Here is a 25,464-nt window from a genome sequence, read left to right on the forward strand (position 1 = left end):
GAGAGAAAGAAAGAAAGAAAGAAAGAAAGAAAGAAAGAAAGAAAGAAAGAAAGAAAGAAAGAAAGAAAGAAAGAAAGAAAGAAAGAAAGGAAGAAAATTAAATACAGTATATTTCAGTCTGAATTCAAACTCTATCAGTTCTTTCTCATAGGGCAGATGGCATTTTTCCTCATGAATCTCTGGAATTGTCTTGGTTACTGCATCACTGAGAATAACTAAGCCATTCACAGTTATTCATCAAGAAATATTGCTGATACTGTGCGTAATGTTCTTTTGGTTCTGTTCACTTTGCATTAGTTCATTGCATCAGTAAATCTTTCCAGATTTTTCTTAAATCATCCAGCCTATTATTTCTTATAGCACAATAATATTCCATCAGTATCATATACCACTTTTTCAACCATTCCCCAAATGATGGGCAATCCCTCAAAATCCAATCCTTTGCTATCACAAAAAGAGCCACAATAAATATTTTATTTATGGATAGGTCCTTTTTCCCTTTGACAAGGTCTTTTAATTTTACCTTTGCACCATCTTTCATATAAATCCTCTTCTCTTCTCTGACACTGCTACCTCTCTAGCATAGAGCCTCAAATCTTTCACCTGGATTGTTGCAAAAGCTGCTGGTGGCAGGGGCAGTTGGGTAGCTCAGTGGATTGAGAGTCAGCCCTAGAGACAGGAGGTCCTAGGTTCAAATCCCGCCTCAGACACTTCCCAGCTGTGTGACCCTGGGCAAGTCACTTAACCCCTATTGCCTACCCTTACCACTCTTCCACCTATAAGTCAATACACAGAAGTTAAGGGTTTAAAATAAAAAAAAATTAAATTAAAAAATTAAAAAAAAGTTTCTCTCATTAGATTTAAAAAAATAAATAAATAAATAAAATCTGCTGGTGGATCTGTCTGCTTCAGGTCTCTCCCTACTTCAATCAGTCCTCCATTTAGCAGGAAGGAGCCAAATTTGAAGGTTCAAATCTCACACATACTTGAGTTAACTTCTTATAGAGAATGCTCTCTTCAATAGCCACAGACTATACCTAACTCCACCCTGACATTAGAGAAGCTCATTATTGCTATTAGAGCTGTAAATCAAAGCAAAGGTTGAATACCACTGCATTTATAAGTGAAAGCCAGCACAGTGAGAAAAATACACCCAAATCAACATTAAGATCTTTGGTGGGGTTTCTATTAGATATCAGTGTTGCAGATTTTCTTTGTTTTTTAAATTGTTAGCTGATTGAGGGAAGGGACCGTGTCATTTTTTTCATCTTTGTATTCCCTTTGCTGAGCACAGTGTACTCATAGTAGGTACTTAATAAATATTTGTTCCCCCCACTTTCCTACTGATCTGTTATAGTACTCAACCCATGCCAGAATAATCGTTGTGGCAAAGGAGAATGTCTTGTTATCCGGACTCCACCCTATTACAAATGTGCCTGCCACCATCCATATAAGGGTCCAAATTGCTCAAAAGGTAAGTCATAGTTGGGAGAACTGGAGAAGAACCTGTTTAGTCTGAACTTATGTTTAAACAAGTTGACATTGTATATAGTAGGCAAGATAGAGGAAAGTAGCAGAAGTAGCATATCTTTCCAAACTTATGTTGCATTACTCTTTTTTACAAGCTGGTCTTTTTGCTGTGAACTACCTGAAACATGCACTCTTCAGCTTCTAAACCTTTGAAAAGGCATTCCTCCATATCTAAAATATATTTACCTCTGATCCTCAGTATCCCTAGCTTCCTTTAAAACATCTCATGGGCCATCTCTTTTAGGAAGCGTTTCCATATTCCCCAAATTTTTAGAGCTTTCTCTTTCCCTAAATTACCTTGTATCTACTTGTATCTAGTCAGTTGACTTGTATCTGCTTCTCAGTGTACTCATAGCATCCCCCAGTAAAAGACAAATCCCTCAAAGGCAAGAACTGTTTTGTTATGCTAACTTCATACATTCAATAGCTAGCACAGCACAGAGCAAATTGACCCACTAATAGTAGCCTTTTAAGAAGTGTTTGCTGTATTATTAAATTGGAGCTGTCTGTAGATATTGAATGATAACATTTATAAGACAAAGCAGTAGAAAATTCTTTCCTGGATGATCAAGGAAGCTAGACAGCTTTTGAGTCTAGTATTATAGATTGTCATTCAATAATATTCCAGTGATGTTTAGTACACTTGAGGGTGTACAACCAACTTATACCCTTCCTTTCTCAAAGACATCAACTCAAAACTCTCTCCTTCCAGGAAACTTTTCTTGAGTCTCTTTTTAGATCCCTCATCTATGTATTCTTTTTGCATAGCTGCATTCGTTATTGCTTCCAAAGTATTTGGGTACGTGCGTTCTGTCTCCTCAATGAAACTATAAAATACTTAAAGGCAGAGTCTAGTCATTAATTTCCTCAGTATCTCTTTCAAGTGTTATAGACTGGGTGTCCAGTGAATGCTCCTCCAGTGGTGTTGACCAACTGAATTCCTAAAAGTCAAAAACCATTCATTAAGTGATTACTGTTAGATGGGTATTGGGAGATGGAAGATATGGGATAAGGAACTGTAAAAAGGCTAGTGTCCCTGGAAAAATAAATTAAGTAGAAGGCAGATCACCACCAAGTGCTTGAGGAAGAACCAGAAAATCTAAATTATTATTGTGCTCCCAGGAACCTAAGCCCTGGATCCTTTGGCAGTGGCCATGCCTTCCCATCCTGCTGAAAGGACTATAGCTGGTATTTTAGGCTGCACAAACATTAAAGTGATTTTTCTTTCTTCTTCACTAAAAGATGTAATCCTGATGCATGAGCCAGGAGATACCATCTCCCTTTCACATCCAAGGCTATGCATTCTTTATATAAAGGAACTTGCTGATGCCACTTTCTGTTTTGACAGTCAATCCAGCATGTAGACCAAATCCCTGCAAAAATGGAGGTGTCTGCAGGCGGAACAGGCGGAGATCCAAGTTTACATGTAGCTGCCCTGATGGATTCAAGGGGAAATTCTGTGAAATAGGTATAACAATCACTTCCTATATCTAAGACAAGAGACCCAAATAACATTCCTGGGAAGCATCCAGTGTCTCCTGTTTGGTGTCTGAGTTTACTTAAAATATGATCCAGTTCTGGTCCCTAGAGCTTGGAATTCCTTGCATTTTCTGCACCTGCTATTTCTTCCTTTCTAGAACAGAAATGAGATGTGTGGTTGATTTTTTATTTGACTGTTTCTGTGAGGAGACTAAGCTTACCCAGTTTGAATGTGACTTTCATCATGTAATTTGGACTAGTAGGGCACTTCATCCTGAACTTGTTCATGGCCAGTTCTCTAATATTAAGATTACCTTTTTTGAATGTTGGTGGGAAGATTGGAATATTCAAACCATCTACTTTCTGGGGCATTGTCATTGGCACACAGCTTAGCAAAAGTACACAGAAGAAACATTACCCCTGTTGCCAGCAGATACCCTTCCCCTTCCCCAAGTGAAGGATGGAAGGATAACCATTTTTTATGTGTGTCTTTTCTCTTGGAGGTCCTGATGACTGTTATGAAGGCAATGGCCTCAACTACCGGGGGAAAGTCAGTAAGACAATTAGCCACCTCACTTGTCTTCACTGGAACTCTTACCTACTCTTAGAGGAGGCTTATAACATATTTATGGAAGATGCCAAGAAACATGATATTGGTGAACACAACTACTGCAGGTAAAACAGACTTTATCATTTGTCTCCAGAAACTATTTTCTTTTTCTTCCTCTCCTATTCTTGTAATGGACAGAATACTGGGCCTAGACTCAGGAAAGTCTGAGGTCAAATATGGCCTGAGACACTAACTGTGTAATCATAGGTAAGTCCCTTAGCCTCGGTTTTTTCAAATGGCAAATGGGAACAATAATAGCATCTACCTCTCAGGGTTTGTTGTACAAATCAAAAAAGATAATAAAAGTACTTAACAAAGTGCCTGGCACATAGGAAGTCTATATAAATGCCTATTATTATTATTACTCTATCACCCTTTAGTTTTCCGTAGCATGTTTATAGGAACTCTCAGAAGAGGGGCAATCATAGTAGGGAGGTGGATATTTTAGCCTTTCCTTATGGGCTGAAAAAAAGAACAGAGAGAGATTGTGATCACGTTTTAATAATCTAGCTTCCTTCTTTCCACCCCATAAGGTAGGAGACTTCTAGTTGAGGCGGAATGCTATTGTCGAGGGATTCTGGAGAGGGGATTCATGCACTGGGTTGGAAGCCTGAATTATTTCTATGGTCATCCTCCAACTCTAAGATTCCAGAATTAATAACTGAAATAGGAACTAGACAGCCTTAGTCTTGTTCAAATGGTTCCTTGATTTTTGATCCTATTGATTCATTTATTTTGGGATACATTCTTTTCAGGAATCCAGATGGTGACAAAAGTCCTTGGTGCTTTGCTAAATTGGACAAGAACACAGTGATTTGGGAATTCTGTGATGTCACTCCTTGCTCATCCTCAGGTAAGGCTGGTGGAAGTCTGAATGTATGGACATTTGTTCATATATATATGTATATATATATATATAGTATATACTTACAAATATATATTTATATATATTTATATGTATAATAGTCAGGGTCATAAACCATAAACTATAGCAGGAAGACATCTTAGAGATTATCCCTTCAGGTCGCAGTTCTTCCTCATTAGAAGTCTCTAATCAAAGGATAGATTAACAGGGATCATAGAACCACCACATTTCAAAGTTAGAAGAATAGGAGTAATTAAATAAATTATAAAATTCTTATTACTTCAAACATAAAAATAATAAACAATTATTTTTAAAGGAATAAGAAAAAAAGACTCTTGGGACAGTCTAGTCAATCAATCAACAATCATTTATTAAGTGCTCACTATGTACTTGGCACAGTGCTACAGATACAAAAACAGTCAATCAAGTTAATTAAGTGCTTATTATGTGTTAGGCACTGTGCCTAGGGAATACAAAGAAAGGCCAAAACATGGTGTCTGAAAGGAAAGAGACAGATGGAGACAGAGAGAAAGAATGAGAAGAGGGAGGAGATATAGGAGGAGGAGGAAAGGAAGAATTAGAAGAAAGAAGAAGGAGGAGGAGGAGGAGAAGGAAGAGGAGGAAGAGGAAGAGAAGGAGGAGAAGAAGGAAAAGAAGGAGGAGGAGGAGGAGGAGAAGGAAGAGGAGGAGGAGGAAGAGAAGGAGGAGAAGAAGGAAAAGAAGGAGGAGGAGGAGGAAGAGAAGGAGAAGAAGGAGGAGGAGGAGGAAAAGAAGGAGGAGGAGGGAGGATGAAAGGATCCAGAAACCACTGCACCAGTAAGACCTCAGGATGGGACCAAACCCAGTGAGGCTAGTCTGCCTTTTTTTAGTCTAGGACAGTGATGGGCAAACTTTTTAAAGAGGGGGCTAAAGGAAAGGAAAAGCTCATCTGCCAGTCTGTTTCAAAGGCAGCTCTTTTGAAGTTTCATTGGGTTGTATCCTACTCATTGTATTCATCAGATTGGGAATAATGTCAGGCAGTGGGATAAAACATTTCATGGGGCTGTATCTGGCCTGCGAGCCTTAGTTTGCCCATCACTGGTCTGGGAGACTACAGCCAGTCCAGCCAAGGATATGTATAAAGTGACCACAGTGGTGTCCTCCTTCCAGATCTTCCTCTCTGTAGATGACTAAATGGAATCAGAGCCATTACTCCTCTGGATAACAGAGTAGCTATGATCAACAAAGCAAAAAATCATCTTTGGACAGCAGCTCCTCCCCTACTGGTAATCCATACTCTCCAGCCCCACCTCAGTCTCCTCCAAAAAGCCTAGCTCCTACAGCCAGCCTGCAAGTCAACAGAGAAGCAGCTACAGACAGCAGAGTACATTCTGGTAGGATTGTCCCAGTTTATATGGGTATTTTCTAGTTTAAAAAATTTAGTTCTAACAGGGGTGACACAGTTCTGTCTCTAGTTGCATTGGTTTCTATTTCTGATGCTGTTCATATTTATGAATTTTTCTGGGTCTTTCACATCCTCTTCTTCTTCCTCCTATTTGTTTCCATTAGGATCCAGGAGGACCTTAAAGTCTCCCTGTTCTTCCTCCAACAAAGCCTTCTTGATTCACTTCTCAGCCTTTGTAAAAAACCCCTTCTTTTGCCACCAGGGTCCCCACTTTCACCATTACCACAAAGAGGTACAAAAAGCAGCAGAGAAAGCCCTCAGGTTTAGGTCTTTAAATGCTGATTTTTAGGGGGAAATTAGATTTTCATTGCTTAGATGAAGATTGGCTAGCACCCTGCACTTTGTTAGACATTACTTCTTCCTGAGAGGTGTCCTCTGGAACCCTTAGGTCCTCTTTATTCTTTGTCTCTAGCCTAGTATTTCTTTCTATCTTTTTTTTAAACCCTTACCTTCTGTCTTGGAGTCAAAACTGTGTATTGGTGGTAAGGGTAGGCAATGGGGGTCAAGTGACTTGCCCAGGGTCACAGAGATGGGAAATGTCTGAGGCCAGATTTGAACCTAGGACCTCCCATCTCTAGGCCTGGCTCTCAATCTACTGAGCTACCCAGCTGCCCCCTAGCCTAGTATTTTTTAAAACCATTTGTAGAGAAAGATTAAAGCAAATTCAATGACAGGGACTGAGGGGTTTTTCTCTCTTCTTTTAAGATGGTTGTTTAAGATCTAGCCAGTGAGAAATTATCATTATGAATATGTTAAAACATTGTCATGTTCAGGGTTCAGTCTCGTTCCAAAAGAATTTGTCACTCAAGCTCTGTTCATTGCAGGCAAAGATTTTTATTGGGGTTATTGGGGAGAAGCGGCTCCATCTGGTGGTAGTGGAGCGGCTGCTGCTTTTGGGGAGTGGAATCACTTTTCCCTGGAATAGTGAGGGATAGGATTTTTATACAGAAAAAGTCAAGGTCCTTCTGCTCTCTCCCCTAGGCTGGGTTTGAGGAGATGAACAGAAAACTTAGGGTTGCTCTACACAGAGGGGAGCTAATAGAATTTCACCTGATGGCTGTTCATTGGAGGGAATCAGATGTCCCAATAAGCGCCCCTGGCCTTGGACAGGGATTCAGCCTGATGTTGTTTGGTGCTCAGGGGTTCCACCCACCATAAGCCCCCTTGGCCTTGGATAGGTGCAGGTACCTATGATAGGGCTTAATTTGATGTCATTTGGGTCATCATTTGGATCCAGGGTATTCTAGCCCCTATAAGCACCATTGGCCTTGGAGAAGTGAAAGAGATCAAGGTCCAGAAGCCTGAACCAGAGTTCTTATTTTACTGCTTTTTCAGTTAAATTGCATAGAGTTCTGAACCTGGAGACTTGAGTTTAAACCCAGTCTCTTACAATGACTAGCTATATGATTCTGGGAAAGTCACTTAATTTCTCTCTGACTCAGTTTATGTATTTATAAAAAGGAGATAATAATTGCCCCCTCAGATTTATCACAAGGATAAAATTAAATAACATTTGAAGACTCTACAAAGGGTTATGTCAATGTTGGTTATTATTATTAGTTATATTCTCTTTCTGACTATAAGGTTCTTCATCTAAAATGCCTTTCATACTTCTTGGAACTATTGTCACTTTCATGCTTCTCAGAGCTATTGTCAGAATCAAAGGAGAAAATGTATATAAAGCCCTTGGAAAACTGTAAAGCTTATTTTTTTTTAATGAGGTAGGACATAAGGTTCCTAAACTTATTTCTTTCACTGAGTATCTTGCAATGTTGGTCATTTTAATTTCCAGGCCTCAATTTCCTTGTCTAAATAATGAAGAGATTGTACTAAATAAACTAGATCATAAAAATCACCCCGAGATTGGTGCCCCAGAATGGATCTATATTAGTCAATTTGCATTCCCTGAATTCTTGGAGAAAGAAAGATGGAACTATTAGAGGGCAAGTAGTTATGATGTTATTCAGATCCTGTTTTTGCTCTATTACTACAGATGTCTCCGAGTCCCCATGGAAGCCTATTGATCTCTCTGTTTCAAATCAAATGTTCAGCACCTGTGGGATGCCAGAGCTAGATGCAAAAATCAAAAGGATCTATGGAGGTCTCAAGAGTACTCCGGGGAAACACCCCTGGCAGGCATCTCTCCAACTGACTTCACCACAGACGATCTCATCACCGAAAGGGCACTTGTGTGGAGGCATACTCATTGAGCCCTGTTGGGTTGTCACTGCTGCACACTGCGTAATGTAAGTTCAAGATATGGAAATGGCCACCTTCCCATAACCCAAACATAGGAAAGATCTAGGGTCTTGATCCTTACCTGCTGAGTGATCATAGGCAAGAAACTTAATTTCTATGAGCCTCAGCTTCCTCATCTATAAAATGGAGAAAATGATGCTTGTACTATGTACCTCATTGTGTTGTAGGAAAGATGCTTTGTTAACCATTAAATGCTATTGAAGTTTATCATTGGACAGTAGATTTATGGCTTCTTGACATAGATAAGTTTCTTCTCCAAGAAAAGAATCCTTATTGAGACATGGTGGCCTAAACACTTTGCCATTAGTTACATTCTTTTGTTCCATTCTGCTGGGCAGAATTCTTAGTAGTTGCTGAGGACACATGACTTGGGAAGGAGATCTTCCAAAGCCATCAGAAAAAAAATAAAGGGTCTCCAAATACTAGTGTTATTCTGACCAGATGAATCGATCTCTGCTCTATACATCCAGTCCTTTCATGTTATTTACTTGAATCAGTTATAAGTACCTCCTTCAAAAGGAGGTTTTCTTTTCTCCAAAGGAAATCATCCCAGTACTGGAAGTTTAATAAATTCAGGGCCAAGACCAGTCTGTCCTATCCACAGACAGTTGTCAGAGTAACAAAATTTGATGGTGGCCCCTCTGCTCAGAAATAGCCAGCCACTTCAGGAAGCCCCCATTATTAATTTTATGTGTGTTACATGGTAATAGAATAGTTTATCACCTATTGGGGGAGTCTTTCATCAAATCAGACAAAATTAAAACAATAAATTGAAGATAATCTGCAAAGGCATTAGCATTCAGGGGGATTGAAAAAAGTTTCTTGTAGAGGTCAAGTCTAGTTGGGACTTGAAGGAAGCTAGGTAAGATAGGATGCAGAAATGAGAAGGGAAAAAGTTCTAGGCATGGAGGACATCCAGTAAAAATGCCTGGAGTTGAGCGATGTGAGGAAAAGCAGAGACTAGTGTCACTGGATTTCAGAATATGAGGGTTGGAGTGAGGTAAAAGGAAAGAATAAGGTAGGACAGGGATAGATCATGAAAGGCCTTGAATACCAAGCAGAGGATTTTATACCTATTGAACTGGAAGGGCAGGTGGAGGCAACAGACTTATGCTTTAGTAATATAAGTTTCACACCTGAGTGCAGGATGGTTTGGAATGGGGGAGAAACTTGTGGCAGGGAGATCAACCTGCAAGTTATTGAAGTAGTACAGGCACAAGTGATGAGGGCTTGGACTAGAGTGCTGGGAGTGATAAAGGAGACAAGAGGGCAAATATGAGAGTTATTAGGTACGTAGAATCTAGCCCTGGTTATCTAAGCTGTTGGGGAGCATCAGAACAACTGAAACAATGGAAGATATAATTATCAACTAAAATTTTGAAAACTTCCCTGACAATTCGACCCACTGGTAACATTGATGGAATTAGATGGAAGAAGTGGTCTATTACCCACAAATATTTTCTGGGAGCCAATTAGTATAAAATTCTAATATATTACACAGTCTTGGATCTACTAAACAATTTGCCTGGGTTTTCCAAATAAAAAAATAGCAGGATATTTATTTCAACCTTCTCTCCTCTCTCCAATTTTGCTCTTATAGGTTAAAAGCCAAGGAGTTACGAGTTGTTCTTGGTGATCAAGACCTGATTAAACCTGAATCCAATGAACAGACATTTAAGGTGGAGAAGATATTTTCCCACCCAGATTATTATGATGACAGCCAGGTTCCCTATAATGATATTGGCAAGTATATTCTATTGTAGGGTCACAATTCTTGGATGTATTTTCCTGAGTGCTTGGATATGGAAAATTCTAGAAACCTCTTATTGATTGTAAACATTGTAAAGCCTAGAAATTTTCAATTGCATTTAAGGAGTCTCTTTAAAATGATGCTCAAGTTGAATTTGGTGGGGTAGGTAGGAGAAGGGAACCTAGCTTATGATTTTATTATTTTAAGGAATTCCCAGGGAGGGAACTATCTGTCTTGATACAGATCAGCCCCTGAAAGATGTAGATCACTACCCATTCACACATTTGTTCACTCTGCTTCATCCAAAATGGAAAGGAGTGATGGGATGCTCTTCCTCACTGGTCACTCCCCCACAAAGGCAGACCTTAAACTCCCGTGGGTGCCTGATGTATCCTTGAGGTGATGTGATTTGGGGACCAAGAAATGAGACAGAATTTTCCCAATGGTACTTGGACAGCTCCTGTGGGTAAAGCTAGTTTAGGTTTTAACTGCCCTGAGATGCCAACACTAGGATTATGTGATTATGTTCAAGATAAACCTTACAACTGGCTATCACAGTATGAGTAGGGGGCAACCAGACTACCCACCTACCATTTAATTGATTAAAGACTAAAATTTATCTTTAGACATGAACTCTTAGTGCTGTGCTCTGGAGCTCTCTAGAACTTTAGAACCCAAGGGATCTGAAACTAACTTAAAGGTGGTAATGACTGATAACAATTTCAAATGTTTCCCAGGAAGATTTAAATTTTAACAGAGATCAGATAATTAGGCTAGATGAATAACAAGCATTAAGATATTTCAGGTCTCAACCAAATAGGTAGAGAAAATATATGGGACACTTGGTATTTTGTGGACTTCCTAAAATCAAACTATATGCATGTCTCCTAAATAAGAGCTTTCTTGACATTTATGACTTTTCACACTTACCTAGAATAGTTGTGAAAAGGGTATTGTACCTAGAAATAGGGGAGACCTGGGTTTGAATCCTGTCTGATTGTCATTTAATTTCTCTGAATGTTATCTTCTTAACTATAAAACAGCAAAAAAATAACTCATTTGTAAGTCTCAAATGAGATAATATCTTTATTTTATATCTTAAAGCATTGTATCAATGTTAATTATTATTACATGCCCATTATTCCATAGAAGTCATCGCTAAAGTATAAATGAAGCAAGTCCCTGATTCTTAGAAGATTAACCATAGACCAACATGAATGATAAAATCCAGATATTTCTACCCCCACCTCTTCTCTTGATAGCAGCTTCTCATTTCTTCCTTTTTTTTTTTTTTTTTTTTTTTTGGTGTTTAGCTTTGCTTAAATTAAAGTCAGTGAATGGTCACTGTGCTCAAGAAACTAAATATGTAAAGACAGTATGCTTATCTGAGGAATCATTTCCTACTGGGACAGAATGCTACATTTCTGGATGGGGAATGACATCAACAGGTAAGATCCTCAATGAATAAATGTTGTTTCTCCCTGCTGCGCCCATTCATCCCCAGTTGGATTGAACAAGTCTCCTCAGGGACAAAAAATCAGACTTCAGAGATAGAATTCCTCCTTCTAAAATTGAAATGAAAATATTGATACTAAAAGAGTTTGTTAAGTTTCCACACAAGCTATTTATCTCTTCTGCCCATTCTTAGACAATGTTTGAAAAGCAGGGCCCTGTATTTGTGATACTTAGGGTCATCTTTTTTTCCAGAAAAGAGGGACCTGGAGTATTATTTCAATTACTTGATGAGAACTAAAAATTGCATTATTTCAAACCTAGCTTTTATTTTAGGAACATAGCAAAAATTGATTTCTCTCCTTTCCTCTCCCCCTTCACCTCCTCATTATTTAATTGAAGTTAAAACAGATTTAAATGGATTAAGAGATGACAATAAAACATGTGTGTAATTTCCAGGTTAACCACTTTGATTGGCCAAAAGGGAGTTTTAACTGACTTTTAGTTAATTCAGGGTTGACCAGAAAATCTTATTTATTTCATAAATATTTCTCAAATTAAAATTTTTTCCTGCCTTCTTGCATTCAGTGCTGTAAATTGCAGAAGGGTAGATTGTAGCTCAATGTAAGAGACAACAACTTCGTAACATCTAAAGCTACCCAAAAGTAAGATTAAGGAGAGAGGGCGTTCCTTCTAACTGGAGGTCTTTAAACAAAATCTGGATAACCACTTGTTGGATGTTTTTGTGAAGAGAATTCTCTGCCAGGTCAGAATTGACTTGCTGGCCTTTGAGGTTAAATCTATCAATCTCTGAAATTATTTCATTCTGAAATGTTGTGGGGATGGAAGAGATACATGACCAAATTAGTCTGTATTCATCCATGGACATGCTGGAAGACTTGGTTTTTCAAAGATTCCTGGTATCTTTCTTTTGTTAATGTCTGACTTTCTTCTAAAAGCAGAAAAGAGAAAATATCTGGAGTCTAAACTTCAAACTACTATGGTGGTGTGTGTGTGTGGTGGGTGGGTGGGGGGGTACTGGGTTATGTTAACTTGTAGCCTCCCCAACTCCTAGCACACTCCCTCAGTAAATATTAAATATTCCTCGACAAATATTCTTTGAATAAATAAATGAATGGATAATATAAAATTCTAGTTTGCAAGAATCTGGCTAAATGTCATTGCAGAATAATGAGAGAAAATTAGCCTAAAGGTAGTAGGTAGATAGGATGATGCAGTTAGAGTCAGCAAAACCTGATTTCAAATTCAGCCTAAACACTTAATTAACTGTATAACCCTGTTCAAGTCACTTAACTTTTGGCTGCCTCAGTTTCCTCAACTATAAAATGAAGATAATAATTGTACCTCCCTCCCAGTGTTTTTTTGCAAAGATCAAATGGAATAATATTTTAAAGCACTTTGCTTTTCATGTATGTAAAACTTGGCACATAGCAGGTTCTTAATAAGCTCATTCATTTTATTCCTTCTTCTTTCTTTAGAATCAGGAGACCCACCTTCTTCTGTGTTATTTTGGTTTAATCATTTGAACCTCTCTATATGTCAGTCTCCTAATCTATAAAAATGAAGGGATTAAACTACGTTCTGGGTATAGATACCAATTGATACTGAGTTAAAAACTACTTGAAGATTTTAACAAAAATAAATTGGTATCTTATTAGCTAGTATGTAAGAGTGAGGGTTCAATCTGTTACTATTCATCAAATGTCATGCTAGCAGACTAAGATCAATTAAAAATTTTAATTGAAGCTGAATGTAATTAAATGTTAATTAAGCTCACACAACCAAAATATATTTAACTTTTTGATTATATGACTTGCTAAGAGGAAAAACATAAAACAAAGAATCACAAATGCTCCTGCGTGAAAAGCATTAAGTGCCTACTATGTATGTTCCAGGCAAAAAGATGCAAAAGACAGTCCTTTCCTCAAGGAGCTCACAATCTAAATGATCTAGATGATGATCTCCAAGGTCCCTCCCAGATGTGACTAAATGAGCTTTTTTTAAATAATGTAGTTGAAATCTCTAGTGATACAAATTTATTTGATGCCCCCAAATCACAAATTTCAAACCAATAATAGTAACAATAAATAGCAAGTGGTATTTATAGAGCACTTTAAGGTTTGCAAAGCATTTTATTAACATTTCCTTGGAAACCTTAAGAAAATGACAAATGGTGGAGATTCTGTGGGAAAACAGATACATTAATGTCCTGTTAGGAGCTGTTGCATTGGTTCAACCATTTTGAAAAGCAATTTTGTAATCATGCCCCAGAAGTCACTAATTTGTGCATATCCTCTGACCTATTCTTTTACCCATTTATTTAATTTAATTTAATGAAATCAAAGAAAGAGAAGGACCTACATGTACAAAAAATATTTATAGCAGCTTTTTGGGCGGGTAGGAGGTGGGGAGGGTGGTGACAAAGAACTAGAAACCTAGAGTTTGAACATGAATTGGGAAAGTCTGAACAAATTAAAGTATATTAATAGGATTAAATACTAAGATAATACTATTTTTTTAAGTTACTAAAAGTATAGTTTCAGAGAAACCTGGGAAAACTTCTATGACTTGATGCAGAGTTAAGTTAGCAGAATCCAGAGAATAATGTATATAAAAATAATATCATTTAAAAAGAACTTTAAAGACTGAAGAACTCTGTCAATGTAATAACCAACCACAATTCCAGAGGACCAGTGATTAAGTATACTACTTAACTCCTGACAGATGATAAAATAAGACATATATTTTTTGGATGTGATCAATGGCAGATTTTTATTTTCTTGAATAAGCATATCTGTCACAAAGTTCTGATTTTCTTTCTCCCTAATCCTTGAGGGAACATGGGGGAAAGAGGCGACAATAAATTTTTGTTAAATGAAATTTTTTTTCATTTAATTTTTTAATCTTTTTTTTTCCTTTTTAAGAAGAACCCTTAAAGATCATCTAGTGTATTTCTCTCATTTTATAGATGAGAAAACTGAAGTATAGAAAGATTAAATAATTTTCCCAAGATCATATAGAAAGCAAATGAGTCAAATTTTGAACCCATCTTTTAATTCCAAATTCAGCATCCTGTCCACTTCCCCTTTATGAATAGTATTGATCTCAGCCATGATCATTTGACCCTTTGTAACTAAAGACTGATGATACAAAACAAAGAAAATATGAGTTGGTTTCCATATTTTGAGAATAGGAAAATTATGACACTGGAAAGTTGACAATCTGATTTATGGGGTGAGGGGAGCTGTTTATCTTGAGAGGAGAGGTAATCTGGTTTCATGGATAGAGTGTTTGACTGGGAGTCAGGAAGACCTGAGTCCAAATTCGGACTCTGACATTTACTAGGTCTATGCCTTCACTCAAGCCCTCTCCGAGTCCCAGGTAATTCTCTTAAAACATCTCCTAAGCAATAGAGGGTTTGCTTTCTGCTTTATACTGGACGGAATTACTTGACACCTAAAATCATGAATTCTTGCAGTATTAACATATCGACTTATCTTAAGAGAATGTCTAATATTCTCAAAAGTATTTCTGTTTCTTAGAAAATTCTTTCTTCTTTCCCAAATTTTGTGACTTCTTCCAAAAACCTTGAGAGTAGTAAGATTCTCTAGGTTTCAACAAGAATGACATTTGACCTTTCTTCTCATATAGGAAAAGCATCTCGACATCTCCTGGATGCTAACGTCATACTGATCTCCAAATCTCGTTGTAATGCACCTGACCAATATGATAACTTGATTGATGACACCATGATCTGTGCAGGCACACAGGGGACGGACTCCTGCCAAGTATGTCATATTTCCCTAATCAAATTTGGTTGAGTGGGATGGGGGTATGTTTTATTTAAAAAAATGTAGTACTATAGAATGAACTCCATATAACCCCTACATTGAGAGGCAGGATGTACATTGAAGGAAAGGATCCTTATAGGCTAAACATGCCATTTCAATTTATAATCCTTGTGTTTCAAGAACATTTGAGCATTTTAAAGAATTATTTGAACAAATAATATGTCAGAATCCATGTAATGACAGGCATATAATACTGCACTTGGGCATATTGACACTGTTCATGTCAATATTATAAATTCCATGAAAATCCACAGGCTTTACTGTACTAAGCCTTGGGCTGGGAATTAGAAGGGTCCCTCTGGTAATTCATAGGAGTACTTCCAGAAATAAATCAGAAAGCATGGATGAGAATTACAGTCTTGGACAAGAAATGAAAGACTTATAGGACAGGTGGTTATTTTTGTCACTATTGTAAATGAAGGCAAGGGTTATAGAAGAGAAAAGCAAATCTGGGATCTGAACATCTCATTATTATGATATCTAAGAACCAGAATTTAAATTTCTAAAATGTTGCTTTAAATATATAGAAATGAGGGTTTCCTTGGTAGGGATGGAGTACATCTAACAAGGGCTGATTGGTTTTTGTTTTTTGATTTATATATTTGCCTCAAGTCAAGATATGAAATTCAAATGGGAAACTTTTGTCACCTAAATATTTATTTCTTCCAAAAGCAAAGAAGCTAATTCTTTCTTGACTTCTCTTTGTGATATTTTTATGCTTAAAAAGGTAGATGAAAATTTGAACTGTTGTTATTCAAAACCTGTTTTGATAAACTAAGAAAATTAATATCTGGGGCAGGGAAACTAGAAGCTTAGGTGGAAGTGACATATCCACCTTAGATTTTGTGATAGGAAAGAAGAGGAAACACACCCAACAAACTGACTAAGAGAAGAAAAAATGAGGAAGGGGCAGTTTAGGAAGCCAGGCACACTAGTACACTGTTGATAGAGCTGGCAATTGTTCCAACCATTATAAAAAGTAACTTGTATTTATGCAGGAGGAAAAGTAACTGACATTTCCATATTTTTGACCCAGAGAACCTATTTCTAGCATATACCTAAAGAAGTCCAAAGACAGAAAGAACTATGCTGTATGTAGCCAAATATTCATGGCAATATCTAATGTGGTAGTAAAGAATTGGAAACAAAGCAAGAGTGTCCATTGACTAGGGAATGATTAAACCAATGTGTTATGTGGATTTAATGGTATATTATTACATTAAGGAAAAATGACAAATGTGAATAATTCAGGAAAACATGAGAAGACCTAAGAACTGATTCCAGGAAAAATAACATACACAATAATGTAAGCCAAGAGAACAAGAAAATAAAACAGAATGTGCATAGTTTTAATGACCAAATTTGGTCTAAGAGAAAAGATGGGAAAAAAAGTCTCCCTCCTTTCACCAAAGAGAGATGGGTGACTGTGGGTGCAAAATGTTCAGATGCCATCAGTCATGGACAACATGTTGGTTTCCTCATGTCAACTTTGGGAGGTAGATTGTGCAAGTACTTCTAATTTCCAGGTCAGAGATAAGGAAGTTGAAGGACAGAGAAATAATACTTTGTCCAAGTTATAAATAAGTAATGAAAGAGGAAATTCACCCAAAGTCAAGGGTTCTTTTTTGTTTTACCATGCTGGCCCTATACCAATGTCTCTTCTTCAGATTTCCATAAGAATCTTTAATCCTATTGTTATGCTATATATTGTTTGAGAAGCTAGAAAATTGATGCTAATGATTAAAGTGAAGTTTTTGGGCATTCTTTGTTTGAATCATCCATTATATCCCTATCCCCTATTGCCACAGATAGGATGGCCTCTGGGGGCTACCAATCCAACCATAAGGATGGTCAAAAAGTCTTCGTGGTTGGATATGGATATAGGGAACAAGCCCTAGGGGAAAATATACAATATTTTTCTGTTCCTTTCTTAGGATCAAGAGTAATGAAAATTCATCCCTTTCTTCTTCTGACATCAGATTCAGGGCAGACACCCCCACTCCCACCCACCCCATCCCCCTCACCAACAATTCTGTTATCATGACAAGGCTAACTATCTTATTTTTCTCTAGGGTGATTCTGGTGGCCCTTTAACCTGTGAAAGGGATGGCAAATATTATCTCTATGGGGTTGTGAGCTGGGGCTTTCGATGTGGGAAAAAACCAGGAGTCTATACTCTAGTGCCCAAGTTCCACAGCTGGATCAAAGATACCATTCGTGAAGAATCTGAATTATATTAGATGGTTCCTGAACCAGTAGCTCATAAAGGCAAAAGTTACAGCCCCTTCATCCTCTACTCCTCTTCATTACATTATTGCCTCGTTGGCTGAATCTAAAACTAACAAGGAAGGGCCACTCCCAAGAAGCAAGCAATCAGAGGAAGAAAGAACATTGGATTAATCAGGAGTAGCCAAGAAACACGTTTTATTCCTGACTCTTCTATTAACTAGTTGGGCTGGCCTTGGGCAAATCACTTCCCCTCTTGGGACCCAAGTTTCTTCATTTGTACAACGAAGGGGAAGGATGTCATCAGATTGGGTGGTCTCCAAGGTCCTTTCCAGATAGAGCCAAACAATTTAGAGTTTCAATGGGGCTGAATAGACATAACTTCTCAGTTTATACTGAGTCTGTCTTGTCCTCCAAGACTCTCAACCTAGCATTTTCACAATAGTTCTTCACACCCACTCCTGCTCCTCAATTGTCTCCCATCATTTCCAAGAGAATCAAGGAAAAGACCACAAGTTCGTCTGGATTGTTTCCTTCAGTTCATATGACTTTGTAGCCTGGAAATCACCATTCTTAAGAGCACAGGCCCAACCCAAGAACAATGATAACATGGACCCTTATAGAATGGACCAAAGTGACTCCAGTCATGTCTGACAACCTTTATTCACCACCATACATGGACCAAGTGCTAGACAGAACCAACATTCAATTCAGGATATTAAAATGTTGAATTGAAAAATAAAGATCTACATTTCATTTCATGATACCACTGTGTTCAAAAAAATTTTTTTTAAGGAAAATAAGTAAGAAAAACACCCTAATGTATCAAGGCTGACTTTAAAAAATTCTGAGGAGGGGGTGAGCACTGTCATGTACTTTGGGCATTCAGAACCCCTCCTGGCATATGAGGCCAATTTCTCCGAGCCTCAGGAGTCTAAAATGTGCCTTTTTGAGGAGGTTGAGGGCTAGGGAAAAGGGGGCTACTTCTGTGTCCAGTTTCATTGTCAAACACTCTGCATGGGGGCTGCTCATTTACAAGCAGGTGTGCCTTCTTCCGTTTGACGTGCAGAATCTCAGTAGCATCGGGGTTCACATTTCCCTGGTTATTGTCTTCCTCCCCAGATGGATCAGGCCCTGCCTGTGGAAATCAAATTATCCCATCTTAGTAAAATCCAAAGCCCTCCTAAGAAGAGTCTAAGATGCCTTAGAAACATGTACAATTTCCACTTCTCCTTTTCCAAAGCCCCTTCCCCAACCCCACTCCCAAACCAAAATCCAAACCCTTAAAGTAAGAAAAGAAAGGAAAATCCAGTGTCCCATTTGGGTATGGCCTCTCTCCTCTAAAGAAGCCAACAAAAAAAAAAGCCATTGCCGCCATTTGAGTCCCTGAGAACTTGTCAACTAAAATAAATAATTAATTAAAAATAAAATAAAAAACTTGTGAATCTGAAGTGCAGGCTGCTCCTGCTTGGTATAGAGGTGGTACTGCCCAGTTTTCTTCCTCAGGTCAACATGAGACGAGCCCTTTGATAGACTGAACGTGTGGTTCCTGTGCCTGGTCATCTTGGACCCAGCAAAATGGGTGCCTTATGGGCATGTTACTTCACATTTCTTGAGTGACAGCCAAAAACAAACTCAAAAGGAAACCAGGATGAGCTTGTGGCTTTTACAGCTGCCCCACTGACTGAGGCAAATTAGAGTTGAAATACTTACGCAGAGACCCCGAGGTCTTGGGCACCCAGCATTGGCCAGTTCAGCAGCCCTTCTAGCCATTTCCACTTTATAGGAGCCTGGAGGAGTCCAGCCAATGCCTCTAGTCAAGTTCAAGTCAGATCTATACTTGACCTGGATAGAGGTGGGGAAAGAGAGTGGAGGAAGGAAAACATCATTGGGTTTTGGAGTGATTTTGATGAGTTAGATAATGGGTAAAAAAAAAAATAGCTGTGGGTCAAGAATTTTTTTTCTGCCAATGAAGGATGCCATGAGATTCTTCATCTTGTATGAAAAGATACCTCCCATCCAGAGTTGAACTCAGTGATTTACAGGTTCCTCGTAGCATTCTCCCTTCCCTCTTTTCATTGGAAGAATTACTATAACAGGAGAAAGTATGAAAGGACACTAGGATAGACCTAGATAGAAGGTCTAGGTTCTAATCAAGCCACTACCACTAACTGGCCATATCACTTTGAGTAATGGATCCTCCTATTTTGGGACTCAGTTTTTCCCTCTGTAAAACCAGGGTGGCTGGCTTGAATGAGCTCTAAAATGACTAATATTCAATGTTCATAATCTGTGTCGTGTTTTTACCCTCAGGTTTGTGGATCCCTAATGAGATTATAAATAAATTTCAGGGGGCTATAAACTTGAATGAGGAAAAATTTATCTTCACTAACCTTTGGTTTCCTTTATATTCCTATGTATTTCATTTTATGCATTTAAAAATATTATTCCAAGAAGGGGTGCACAGATTTCACCAGACTGCCAGAGGAGCCCATGAGGTACACACAAAAAGGATTAAAATCCTTTTTCTCTATGTTTCTGCATCAACTCAAATTTCACACTGCCCAGCATCCTCCAGTGAAATATATAGAACCATGGCCTATCTAATGTTCCTGGGTACATGTCATGTCACAATAATAGCATTAAAATACTAGGCACTAACCCCGACCAAATATCTATAAACTGTGATCGAAACACGTTCCACTGAAATATTTTGAAGCCATTCAGTTGATCACCCCTTTATAGCATCACATTGTTAATAAAAGAATAATTGGAACTGACATTTAGAGTAGTCACACCTACAGATTGATACTGGCCCTGGAGTCAGAGGAGCTGGGTTCTAATCTTGCCTCAGACTCATTACCTAGGTAACATTGGGCAATAATTTAAACTCCCTGATCTTCAGTTTCCTCCTCTATCCAATGAAAGGCTTAGACCAATGGTTCCCAAACTTTTTGGCCTACCACCCCCTTTCCAGAAAAAATATTACTTAGCGCCCCCTGGAAATTATGATACTATTTATTGAACTCAGAATAGAATATAATACAAAAAAAAAGTGGATCGCTGCAGCACCCACCAGGGGGCGATAGCACCCACTTTGGGAATCACTAATGAGTAAATGTCTGAGGAAGGTTTTTGAACCAGGCTCTTCCTGACTGAGACCTCCTCCATCCCTTAGTCCACAACTATGCTTAGGCTGCCCACTCCGATGCTCTTTCTGTTGTGTCCTATCAGTGACGAACCAGTTAATGAGGATAGGGATGCTCGAGCTACTTTGGAGTCTGAAGAGTATGAAAAAGAGGAAGCGTCCAAGGGCTGGAGGGAAACCCGGAGTCCCCCACTCACGTCGCTCTGCAGCTGGTGGGCTCTCTGGGCATGCTTCAGGTGGAGCTGCTCTGGGTCCCAGGTGTACTGGTGCAGGGGCTGTCTGTAGTTCACATCGCTGGCCAGCTGCTGGCTCCTCTTGGCGTGGACAAACCCAGGCTGGTCCATCCGGCTCTGGAACTGCGACCTCCCCTTCAAGAAGTCCCTTTTGTACTCATTGTCGCTCTGGAGTTTCCCCACAGCCAGGAAGTGCTTCGTCCTTGGGTCATCACTCACACTGCGGTACCCGATCTGAAGGCCCCGGTCCCGCAGGAAGGCCTCCTTGTACCTGAACTGCAGGAAAGAAGGGAGGACTTCACTGCCTGTTTACTGGCACCAGAGGGATGATTTGGTATAATGTAATGGGATGGGATGGGATACCACACATAATATAACACAACATAACATATCACAGAACAACAATATCATATAGCATATGATAGCATATAATAACATAACATAATATAATGAAATATAATGTAATGTAGTATAATATAATATATAATATAATGAAATATAAGATAATGTAATGTAATGCAGTATAATATAATATATAAGATAATGAAATATAAGATAATGTAATGTAATGTAGTATAATATAATATAATGTAATGTAATGTAATATAATACAATATAAGATAATGTATGTAGTATAATGTAATATATAATATAATGAAATATAAGATAATGTAATGTAATGTAGTATAATATAATGAAATATAAGATAATGTAATATAATGTAGTATAATATAATATATAATATAATGTAAGATAATGTAATGTAATGTAGTATAATATTATATAATGTAATGTAATGTAATATAATATAATATTCATTTGTGACATCCCTATTTGCCAGACCATCGCAGTGGACTCCCAATCACTATGATTTATGGCATAAATATACACATATATATATATAATTGTTAATATTCAGTCATTTTTCAGTCATGTCTGACTCTTTTTTTTTTAATCCTTACCTCCTTCTTAGAATTAATACTGTGTATTGACTCCAAGTCAGAAGAGTGGTAAGGGCTAGGCAATGGGGGTTAAGTGAAGTGACTTGCCTGGGGTCATACAGCTAATAAGTTTCTGACTCCAGATTTGAACCTAGAGCCTCCTGTCTCTCAATCTGGTGATCCTCCCAGCTGCCTCATGTTTGACTCTTCATGACTCCTTTTTGGAATTTTCTTGGCAAAGATACTGACATGGTTTGCCGTTCTCTTTTCCAGCTCATTTTACAAATAAAGGAAACTGAGATAAATAGGGTTAAATGACTCTCCCAAGTTCACATAGCTAGTAAGTATTGGAAGCCATACTTGAACTCAGGATAAACACACATATGCACATATTTGTGTCTATATTTATGTATATAAATACAAAAAGCACATGTATATGTATGTGTCTATCTACCTATCCTTATCTATCTATCTATCTATCTATCTATCTATCTATCTATCTATCTATCTATCTATGTGTCTATCAATCCATCTATCTGTCTATCCATCTATCTATCCATTCATCTATCCATCTATCTATCCATCTGTCTATTTATCTATCTGTCTATCCATCTATCTCTCCATTCATCTATCTATCTATCTATCTATCTATCTATCTATCTATCTATCTATCTGTCTGTCTGTCTGTCTATCTTTCTATCTAACTCGGTGGATAGGGCTCTGGGCCTGGAGTCATGGAAACCTGAATTCAAATTTGGCCTCAGTCACTTACTAGCTGTGCAATTCTGGGCAAGTCACTTAACTCTTTTGGGGGGTGGGGGAGCTAAATTCTGTTTACCTCGATTTTCTGTACTGTAAAACGGGAATAATAGCAGCATCTATTTCACAGTGTTGTTATGAGAATGAGATGATATTTATAAAAAGTATTTAGCACAGTGCTATATAAATGCTTATTCCCTTTCCCTTCTCTTCTATATATGGCTACAGAAGGAAGAGAAATGTCTCTCCTCACAGTCACTGCTTTCCCATTCTAGAGTGAAATGCTATAATCCAAGATTTTCCTTCAAAGTAGGCTTTGTTGTTGTTATTGTTGTTGTTGTTGTTGGTATAAAGTTCATGATTCATCTCCTTGTTAATTGATTTTATGCACTATTTGCTTTTAAGCAGGTCATTTTTCAGTACATTCCTTCCAAACTACTCCTTGCTAAGGTCTGGAACAGTTTCCATTGAAATCTATAACTAGGGAACAAAGTGGGATCTATTTTCCCTGGGTTCTGGCTATCTGTTTCCAAATCACAGTAAAGCTACATAGTCTGGGATAGTGGATGCAGAGAAAGAGGCTTGGGTCAGCGTTCCTTACATCACTGGCAATTTCTCGGGAGGCTCTTGCAGTCTGGAAAGGGATTGCATCCAGCCTGAAGTCATAGCCAGCTGCTCGGATCTGTTCCCAAGAGGTCTTATATGTTTTCTAAGGTGGGAGAGAGAGAGAGAGAGAGAGAGAGAGAGAGAGAGAGAGAGAGAGAGAGAGAGAGAGAGAGAGAGAGAATAAGTTGCTTTAAGTGTTCCATAAGTTTGCTGCAAGTACCAAATGCCTTCCTGAAGTTGTGGTTACTTTAGATTGGGCTCTTTAAACACAGACAAGAATAGTGATCAGTGCTTCAGTCTGTGAATTTGTTCACTCTTGAATTCACTCATTCAGCAAATATTCATTGAGCACCCACTCTGTGGAAAACACTCTGGAGTTCTCCTTGATAGTCTATAAAACTGTGCATTCTGCACTGAAAAATAACATTTTATACATATATAATATTCCACAGTTTATAAAACTGTGAGATGACACAAATTGTGAGATGACATTAATATTACTTTCTTCTTTTGACAAATGATAAAAACTGAGACTCAGAGATGTAAATCAATTTACCTAAGATCATTGAACTAGAATTTCAGTCAGAACTAGAACCCAGGTTTCCTCAGGGCTCTTAATCTGATTCCACCACCCATAGCACCCCTCCATATTGACTTTTGACACAGCCTCCTGGGTTTTGTGGCATCTGAACATCAGAATGAACATTTTCAAGGGAAAAAAATGACTCTTCAAACCTTTCCAACATCTTGGTCTTAAAGTCTCAGCATATGTATTTTCATTAGCTTTTCTGGCTTTGTGGGAACCTTTTCAAACTGACTTTGATGCCATACAATCCATTTTTTGTTCTGAGGTACCCTAAATCTAGTTTCCACCCCTGGTGCCAACATCTAGGCAAGAGCCTTCACTTGCATTTAATATACTGTCAAAAACCCTGGTTGAGTATGTGCCCCATGTATTTAATATCTTCCTCTATCAGGGTCCCCTTTTATGCTTTCCCTTTCAAGTTGCACTTACACACCCCCCAGGTATTTGTAATCATTTCCTTCAGGAGGTCCTCAGGTAGAGCTCCACATTACCAATATAGGCATCAAACTCTTCATAGCCTTCATGTATTAAAGAGGTTTTTCTCTCCCAAAAAATAACTGAGAGGATCCATGAAAGGTGTCGCATGGAGATCTCAGTGGATAGCTGTCCTTTATTCATCCACAGAGAAGAGAGGCAGCAGGAAATAGTTGCTAGACCATAAGCCCAGCAGATTGAAAAGCTGTGTCTTCAGCCCAGCTCTGTTGATGACTCTTCTGTAAGTCAGGTAGGGCAGGTCACTGGCCCATGTGGGCTAGGTGGGGAGGGGGGCCTTTAGTTGTGCCCCTTGAAAAATGAGATTTGTGCCACTGGCTTCTATTTTCCTAGGGAAGCTTAGAACATTGATCAGAGAAGTTGGAATGGGTAAACTGGAAAAAAATATCATCACAATGCATTATTACTAAGACTTTAGCTGGGTCAACGTGTTGGAGATGAGCAACCCAATCCAAGGCTGATCTATTGCGTTACAGCCAATGCCATCCACATCACCAACCAACATTTGTTTAGTCCCTACTAAGTGACAATGGTTGCACCAGGCATTGGGGACATAACCATACAAATCCATGTGGATCGTGGTTATGTATACAGACAGGCAAAATGTCTGAATTATGTATGCTGCAGTCCAAGTCAAGGGTGAGGTGTTCACGAGAGGTAGGAGGGGAATGACCAGCATTCTACATGATATCCTCCTGTTCACATCATAGAACCAAGGAGTTTCCTCAAAAGAATGTAAACAAAATGATTTTCAATTTACTGAACCTGGAAACTCCTTACCACCATGATATTAGAGAGACAACACAGCACAGTGGTTCCCAAACTTTTTTGGCCTAGCACCCCCTTTCCAGAAAAAATATTACTTAGCCTTCTGGAAATTATTTTTTTAATTTTAATAGCAATTAATAGGAAAGATAAATGCATCTGTGGCCATCACCGCTTTCTTGGATCACTGTAGCACCCACCAGGGGGTGGTAGTGCCCACTTTGGGAATCATCGACATAGCAGAATGGATAAAATCCTGAACTTGGAGCCAGGAAGACCTGAGTTCAAATCCCAACTTATAAAGAGTGGCCCTTGGGGATTCACTAAGCCTCTCCTGGCTTCAGTTTCCTCCCCTGGAAAGTGAGGAAAAAAATACTTGCAGTGCATATCTCATAAGGTTGTCATGATGATCAAATGTGGTTGGAACAACTCCTCAAACCATGAAGT

General features: G+C 38.4%; 2 protein-coding genes across 2 annotated transcripts in view; one reads left to right on the forward strand and one right to left on the reverse strand.

Annotated features, from left to right (window-relative positions):
• HABP2 (hyaluronan binding protein 2) overlaps positions 1–17,520 on the forward strand; it is a 32,617-nt gene extending 15,097 nt beyond the window's left edge. Inside the window, 10 exon segments of the mRNA XM_044660181.1 lie at positions 1,358–1,474; positions 2,879–2,998; positions 3,513–3,684; positions 4,375–4,472; positions 7,922–8,174; positions 9,788–9,930; positions 11,251–11,385; positions 15,062–15,198; positions 17,334–17,498; positions 17,500–17,520. Coding sequence (XP_044516116.1) covers positions 1,358–1,474; positions 2,879–2,998; positions 3,513–3,684; positions 4,375–4,472; positions 7,922–8,174; positions 9,788–9,930; positions 11,251–11,385; positions 15,062–15,198; positions 17,334–17,498; positions 17,500–17,520 — 1,361 coding nt within the window.
• Positions 17,521–18,131: 611 nt separating this feature from the next.
• Positions 18,132–25,464, reverse strand: part of LOC123238174 (nebulin related anchoring protein) — an 88,875-nt gene continuing 81,542 nt past the window's right edge. The window contains exons 36-39 of the mRNA XM_044665594.1: positions 23,170–23,277; positions 20,833–21,144; positions 19,201–19,332; positions 18,132–18,625 (exon numbers count right to left, since the gene is read on the reverse strand). Of these exons, the coding sequence (XP_044521529.1) occupies positions 18,422–18,625; positions 19,201–19,332; positions 20,833–21,144; positions 23,170–23,277 (756 nt within the window). The 3' untranslated portion in view covers positions 18,132–18,421. The remainder of the gene's footprint in view (positions 18,626–19,200; positions 19,333–20,832; positions 21,145–23,169; positions 23,278–25,464) is intronic.

This window comes from Gracilinanus agilis, chromosome 2, assembly GCF_016433145.1.
Source record: "Gracilinanus agilis isolate LMUSP501 chromosome 2, AgileGrace, whole genome shotgun sequence".
Lineage (NCBI taxonomy): Eukaryota > Metazoa > Chordata > Mammalia > Didelphimorphia > Didelphidae > Gracilinanus > Gracilinanus agilis.